Consider the following 8348-nt stretch of genomic DNA (forward strand, 5'->3'; position numbering starts at 1 on the left):
CATTTAGAAAAAGACTTATAAAGCTAGGACATCACATAAACAAAGCATTCAAAATCACAAATCTTTAATTATTTTCATCAGTCCTTCTGCAATTTGTAACCGTGTGTTGATTGTAACAATAGTAAAACGCATCATTACCATACCCTTAAATGTGTATGAAAGCGTGTATGTTTTTACACGGCTTTGATTGGATCCATTCTCTAGTTACTGTTTGTTGCTAGCCTGGGTTATATCTATTACCGTCTCTGACCCCTTCGAAAACTAGATGAAAGATCTCAAAGGATTTCTATCCGACATATTTTCACTCTCAATCTGGTAATAAAGGAGTCCTATACCCTGCAGCTTCTCTCCCTGTGTTGTCGACCTATTTCTCTCCCAAATTAATCTGCCATTTTCACATTGCAGATGAACAATGGTGGCTTACTTTTAATCCAATTTAAAACAGGTTTCATGCCACAATTTAGGACTTTTAGAGGCCTCATCAGTTGCAGCTTATTTTACTAATCTCTGTTGGATTGTAATGAGTGGTGCCTAAGAAAACAATCACAGGGAGCCTGGAAACACAGGAAACAAACTAACCAACAAACTAGTTAAAACCTCTCCTTTAAAAGTTAACATTCTGTAAATGATGTCTCTGGAATGATTAAAGTGCAGTTCAATAATTATGAATCGGCAGGGAAAGTGTAAGCTGCATTCTTACGTGCAAGTTATAAAACCTATGACAACCCTGTTGCCAGTGACTGTCTGTGTGCACTCCAAATGCGCCCATCACCACAACACTCCAAACACCTCAAACCATTTCACACAATACAGGAGAAGGAGCTGGCCAATCAGTTGTCTTAAAGTCAATAATCACGTTAAAGTAACTGCCTAGTGAAATAGTTTAAATAATGTTGTTAAAGCATACATTTGTGACGTTAGATGTAATACTCTGGGCCTATCAGAGGTCTAGGGAAGGTATGCTGGCCAACTAGTGGTTTACTTGCCGGAATATTTAAAATTCCACACTATTTTGTTTTTGGCCTAAGCCCAAACCCCCCAAAAATAAAAATAAATAAATAAAAGATTTTTAACATAGATGTGTCACAATCCCAAATTATTTCTTTAAAGGCCAGTCCCAAATTGGGCAAAATCAGAAACCAGAACAACTCACAACTGTCTGACAATGTAAGTACAATAAGTGGAACAATCCCTGTCTTCTTTAGAAATATTAAGTTTATATTTGTAATGATTTCTCAACATATATCGAACAAAGAATCTTCCTCTGAGTACATTTTTCTGCATAATATCTATCGTAACAAAACATTTATGCCAGGTTTTATTGTATATTAACTTGTCATATTAGTGTAGGTCAGAAGCAAGTTAAGTTCACCATTATAGAGGTATTTTTCCCATAGAATAACAATGGACACAAATTATACAGAGCAAGGCCTGAACATTTTCTGTTAGTATCCCACTCTCACCCACTTCCCTTCTTGCTGTAGTTACTCAAGTGAAAAGAAAACCGTTCTCTTGAAGAGACTACTGATACACTCACAGCACCCCAGGGTGGTCATCTGGACTCATGTTCTGGGATAGGGCAGAGTAACAGGGCCTTGGAGGGCATGGTCAAGTCAGTTGGAATGTTGAGGATCCTCATTGTTGGTGTTCATTAGGAATGTTGTTTGTCATCATGCTGACCTACATTTATTCACATACACACCTACCGCAGGAAACCAATGTTGGACTGAGGAATTGCCTCTAAGTGCTTTATAGCCTGACCATAACCGAACAAAATTTGTGTCAAATGTTTCATGACGAGTTCAACTGTTCTCAATTTACTTCGAGGCCATGACACTGTGACACAGGCTCTAAATTCACAAATCGTTTAGGAAAACCGATCTAGGACAGCAAAGCTGATCTACGATAGGAGGTAAGGAATGGAGCCCAAGGTTCGGATGTATTAAACCAGGCTAAATTATATTTCCATTTCTAGCTTCTGCTGTATTACAGCAATAATATTATGTAGCCCCTTTTGACAAAGCATTTACTTTTAAACTAAAACATTTGTAAAATTCCTTCCCAAGGTGAACAACATGAACAGTAAAGTCTTACAAAGACTTTGCGGAAAAATACATTGACACCTTTACACTTTCTCTTCTCTTTGCCAAACCAATTGAAAGGCTATTAACACACAGCACCTGCAACTTACCACAGGTCAGATAATGTTTTATCGTTGAAACAATCATGTTCACTTTGATATGAAAGTCCTCAATTCCATTTCTGTTGTTGTTTTGGTCCTGCAGTAGGAAATCAAACAAAAGCATTCATGAACTACCCAGATTGCAGCATTATCAATAATACTACCCAGATTGCTGCATTATCAATAATACTACCCAGATTGCTGCTAGTTTACAGTACTCTTTCTTAAACAGCTGCTAGTGCACAGTCTTATGTATACTATATATTACATAACTATATAAATAATATATTATTATTTTGTGTCTGGCTATATTTTTGCTTATATACTCTTCTTCTTAACTCTCACTACGTACTTGTCGGGTGCCATGTCACAAGAATGTCATTGTGCAGGATGACGCTGTGTTGTTCGGTGCATTTGAGAAATAAACCTTGAAACTTGTCATTTAGCGGTTGCGTCGCAGTATAATTTGGTATAATACGGAATATTACGGTGTAGCTAGTGTTTCATTGCCTACTTTTTGAAGGTAAATCACTTTGTTTCTCATGTGAAGATACTTCTATTAGATTTGGTTAATAAGAATTCCTAGGGGTGTCAAGATTACAATGTGGCTGATCTGGACACACCCCACTTGTATTTATTGACCTGCTCGTATAAACTTCACTCAGCATAGCCAGAAGAGCATTTGCCACCCCTCAGAATCCAGGTCCTCTCTAGGTTTCTTCCTAGGTTGAGACCCCTAACAGGGAGTTTTTTTTCTAATCCATTACGCATCATTTTCTTGTTATTTCTTCTAGGGTATTTGAATATGCACTTTGTGACAACTGCTGAAATACAGAGATTTATAAATCTGATTAATATTGTTCTTATAATCTGAAAATGTTTATCTTGTCCCAGCCTGATGGGACCGTTCCGCTTCGTGTTTTCTGTTTGTCCTTGGCTTGTCTTGTCCTTGTATGGTCCTTCCTGTTCTTGTTTCAGTTTATCAGTCTATTCCTTTCACCTGTGTTTAGCTCCCACCTGTTTCAGTTCTCCTCATAGACTGTATTTAGTTCAGCCATGTTCTCCCAGTCCTTGTCAGTCATTGTTCGTGTATGCATGTCATGAGTGAGTTTTGTAGTGCTTGGCACGCTGTTTTTGTTTGGTTCTTTCTTTTTTTTGTTCTCATTAAAAGACACCTCAACCTCTGTGCCCGTCTCCTTCCTTGTGAGTTGTGACATATCTCAATAAAAGAGTAAAGTTCTCTTACAATTTGAAGGTTAGATCAAGCTCATAAAACTGTTTATTTATATAGCCTTTTTTGTTTTACTAAGAGGACCCAAATCTGGAGACTAGTGTATATAATGGTATTTAATTAATAGGTTAGTTCAATATTCTAACATGTAGCTATCAGTACAGATGTAAGATATTGGCCAATATGTTCTGTAATTCTAAAACAATTTAAATTCAAGCCAAGAAAATATTGATGTGTATGCTCTCTGCTAGACATAGTAGCATTGCCTTCCTGAAAGCACAACGGTAAATCAATATTATAAATGTGTTTCACATTATTGTCGCCTCTACAGAAACGGCTCATTTTGACAGAAAACAAGTCATAGTTATTTTGTCAGAACATAAGTTGGAATCAACAAAAAATTCACAATGATGAAGCATATCATTGCTTCTCTCAGGGTTCAATTTTGGCTGAAACATTTACCATGCTCATTGCAGGACTATGTATTTGCTTTTGTGTGACACTAAGCCTCCTTTCAAACTAAAACCTTTGCCCCATTCATATCATTAGTGGGGTCTCTTCCCTGTGAACAAGCTGATATCTTAAATAGCTTAAGTTTTTCTGCATACATTACGGTTATGTTCTGTCTCCTGTATGAGATCTCATATTCAATGTCAAGTCCATCTTTCGTTTACAGGCTCTGTAACCATCTTTGCACTGACATGGCTTCTCCCCTGTGTGTACTCTTGCATGTCTGCCTAAGTCATGCTTCCGGTTGAAACGTTTACCACAGTCTTTACACTGATAAGGTTTCTCTCCTGTGTGTATCCTTAAATGAATAGTCAAGTGGCCCATGCGGGTGAAGCCTTTACCACATTGTTTACACCGATATGGTTTCTCCGCTGATGCAGGGCCTTCTGGATTAACAGAGGGGGCCGGATCACTTGTTGTTTCTGGTGTGCCATAGCTCTCTCTATCAAGTTCTATTTGAAACTCTTCTGTTTTGATGATAAGTAGATCACCACACTCTCTGTCATCCTCAGTTTGGTTTTGGTGAAGATGTGTGGGCTGGGGATTGTCCTTCTGATTGTGTCTCAACTTTTGTTGTTCCTGCTTTATGTGTTTGAGCTCTGGGCCTTCCTGCCCTAGACTGGAGCTCCACTCCTGCTCACAGTTCTGCTGCTCTGGCGGAACAACTGGAGTGAGAAGCTGGAGGTCTAGATGGAAAACCATACATTCAAACAATATTTTAATAAAACATCTTGGAGACTCTAAGTTGCTTTCAGGCTGCACATATAAGCCACATTCAACCAGCATTTGGTCACGAGGGGACAATTATACAGGCCTCCCTCTGCTCAGAAAGGTAGCTTCAACTTTTGACTTTCGACCTATTAAACAGCCCCGCAAACGCTATGTCAGAATAATTTTTGTAACTCACCACAATAGTTTTAAGCAACTATATTTACTACTCTCACATTGAGGCTAAGGCTTTGTAGTGCATCTATTTCAGTTTAGTTACATCAGTGAGCTGAGACTTGAATGAGGCTCAAATCAATTCATTTAACGTTTTTCCTCTCCTCATCACACTGAACTTTGAAATCTGTGTTTGTGTATTCCAACCCAGGGAGTGAACCTTTATATTATATTGCTTTTTACCAATAGCGCAGGTGAGGCACCTGCAACAACATCACGTATTACCGCTACACGCGCTTACCGTTGTGGAATGGTTTGTACTCGACATGCTTTCCTAAAATATACCTGAGCAGACTACCTAAGTTTGCTTAAGCGTGTCGCAGCTAAGACCACATTTTTGCAGTTTGCTCTGCTTGTTTCCTTTCCGCAAATATAGTTATATACGCCCAACATGGCCATTCTCTTCTGTTCTAATGGTCGAAGTGTGTACATTGGAGTTCAACTAGATGCTGAGCAAACATTTAACTGGATATTTTTGGACAAGATTTCAATTATCTTTGGGACAACACAACATTTATGTTTTCTATTCATTCCAATGTAATCGTTTTTCCTTACTGTCCAAATAAAAACCTTTAAACAACATGCTCAGATGTACTCACGTATGACAGACCTATTTTGGGAAATAACAAAATACATACATCGTTCCTTGACATAAATTAAGATTTTAAAGCTATCTACATTTTTAAACTACTTCAGCCATCGGACGTCAAGAAAGGTTGCTTTATTAGTAATTAATACTTGAGTTTAACCCAGTCGAACAATAACTTTATTTATACGCAGTTTGTGCAATAAATCAGGTTTAACATAAAACTCATCGTAGGCTTTATCATAGAAATACTTAGCGATAACTTTTATAAATATTTCGATAATTCTGAAATAGGCCTACTCATAATTTCCTCCGTAAATACTAACTTATAAAGTACAACACTAATTATTTTGAAAGTATTAACATCCGTCCCCCATATAAGAGTAGTTATTATATGCTGTTTTTAACGTTTTCATATAGCAGTCAACGTTGAGCACTTGAAAGCTACATTTCTGGGTAGGGTCGTTGCCTCACGCCCCGAGTCAAATTTCACGAAGACAACATTAGTCCTCGACAAACCTTCGCTGTGTAATTGTGTTTCTGGCTTGATACTCATGTCCAACAGCTTCCGTAGACGGACGTTCTCTTCGGCTGCACGAAATATTTCTTCCTGGTACACTGCGATGGTCTTCTCCACCGCCCCAAATATCTCCACAGCAGCCGCAGACAAACGCTCGGTAACAAATACATTTAACAGCTGTAGTTTAGACATATTACACGTTATTGCGACAGTCTAGATGTTGCTTTTATACATTTTAGTTGAAATCTGTCTAATTCTACCGGCTTAAAAATAATGTGGATCCTTAAACCGTGGACGATGTACTTCGTTACAATAGCGACACCTGCTGTCTTGGAGCACAATCCAACTCCGATACCCAACCTATATTAATGTGGCTCTTTACTCACTGGCGACTTTATTTTGCACACCTATTCGGGCGGAACCCCATTTTGCCTCCATTCCCCTCAAGGTTCGAGACGTTCTCCGCCCAGTGATATTGTAAAGAGTGGTTATTTGATTTGGATGTTTTTTGTTGAATCGCACCATTCTCTGTAAACCCAAGAACGGTGCAATAAAACTGTAGTGAGTGAACATTTTCGGAGTCAACTATTTCTGAGATGCCGGAACCACCATGTCTGGCACCAACATGGTCGACTCAAAGTAGCTTAAATAACACATTTTCCACATTCTGGTTAGACCCAGCCTACAAAAATGACATGTTTGAGTGGATCAAAATGAAGATGGCCAACAGTCTGACCAATGAATCACTTTGAATAAAAAAATACCAAAGATTTATTTCTAAATTAAGAACTTGATCCATTTCAGTTCTTTCAGCTCAGCAGCTTAATGACATTCCACAGCAGGCTATAAGTAATATGTTGAAAACCTGATTGGTGGGGTACCATGGATACCATTATCTGTGCCAAATAATATGACATTGTATTGTATTACGCCCTATAAAATCACAGACCCACTTGCCAACATGCTTTATTAACACTATATATTTGTATCAGGCCACAGACCCCCTGATGTACATTGTAGATTCAGAACCACAATGTTCAAATAGAGCTTTTTGGCCTCAACACTGAGTCCTATGTTTGGCGCAAACTTAACATTGCAAATCCTTCTGAAAACACCATCCCTATGTTTAAGCATGTTGGAGGCAGCATCATGCTGTGGGGATGCTTCCAAGAGGCAGAGACCGGGAGACTGGTCATGATTGAGGGAACGATGAACATAGCATAATAAAACAACAGATCCAGAGTGCACTGGATCTTGGACTGGGGTGAACTATCAGCTTGACGATCACCAGAAGCATACTGCCAAGACAATACTGGAGTGGACAAGTCTTTGAATGTCCTTGAGTGGCACAGGGAAAGCCCCGACCTCAATCCATTTGAGAATACGTGGAAAGAGGTGAAAATTACTCCTCACCAAATGTCCCCATCCAACTTCAGGAAGCTTGAGCAATTTTGCAAAGAATGGGCAAAAACTGCTGTGTACACGTGCCAAGCTGGCAGACTTATACAAATAAGACTCATGGTTTTCTGAAGTTGTCAACTATTGACTTTGGTGAATACGTATGCAATCAGTCTGTCTTGTATTTGTAATTCAGAACAACTTGTATATTTTCACTTTGACATAAACTTTTTTGTGTTGATCACCGGCAAAAACACCTGATTAAATCAATTTAGATTTATTGTTGTAAGAATAAAATGTGCAAAAGTAATCCATTTTATTCTCCTAAATCAATCAATACACAAAGAAATCAACAAGCACTTTTGGGTTTTGAAAGTTTTATTTTGTATGTGCCACCTTTTTCACTATGTTGAACAATGAATAAGAGGAGAAAGAAATACTTACCAATTGGGCATACAGTTGGTGTGGGTAACAGTGAAAAGCAGTGTGTGTGTGTTTTTCTTTTACCTGTTCTTTGGTCTCCTATTTGCTGCACGTACACCTGGGGAAAGAGAGGAGGACAATTACATTTTATTAAAACTCCATTCACATCTTCACTGGTTTACCAGGTCCCATCCGGAAACTCTTTACAGCTAAAAATACATTTTGTAGATTAGTGAGGATACGGTTTTCAATCAGCAATTGTCACTAAACACTGAATACAATATTATTCAACCACAAAGACTAGGATGAAAACAAACTGCCCTCGAGGAGCATATCTGTGAACCCATGGGTTAAATGGGGTTGTTTTACTCCAGGCCTCTTCTAACAAGCCAGCAGTGACCCTCCTACTTCCATACCAACATTGTTGGGGAGTAGTGGTGAGTCGCGATATACCGGTATTGACAATTACCGCAATATTTAAAAAACAAAATATTGACATCATGTTAATAATACACATGATAATATCGTATTCACTAGACAAAACTCCATTTGTATT

General features: G+C 38.4%; 1 protein-coding gene across 1 annotated transcript; it reads right to left on the reverse strand.

The window, feature by feature from the left end:
* Window positions 1–2544: 2544 nt before the first annotated feature.
* Window positions 2545–6445, reverse strand: LOC105019770 (zinc finger protein 135-like). The gene is made up of 2 exons (XM_010886174.3): window positions 5971–6445; window positions 2545–4609 (listed from the first exon to the last, which is right to left on the reverse strand). The coding sequence occupies exons 1-2, from the start codon at window positions 6161–6163 to the stop codon at window positions 4029–4031; spliced, it is 774 nt and encodes a 257-aa protein (XP_010884476.2). The 5' UTR covers window positions 6164–6445; the 3' UTR covers window positions 2545–4028.
* Window positions 6446–8348: the final 1903 nt, after the last annotated feature.

The sequence above is a fragment of the Esox lucius genome, chromosome 22, assembly GCF_011004845.1.
Source record: "Esox lucius isolate fEsoLuc1 chromosome 22, fEsoLuc1.pri, whole genome shotgun sequence".
Classification (NCBI taxonomy): Eukaryota; Metazoa; Chordata; class Actinopteri; order Esociformes; family Esocidae; genus Esox; species Esox lucius.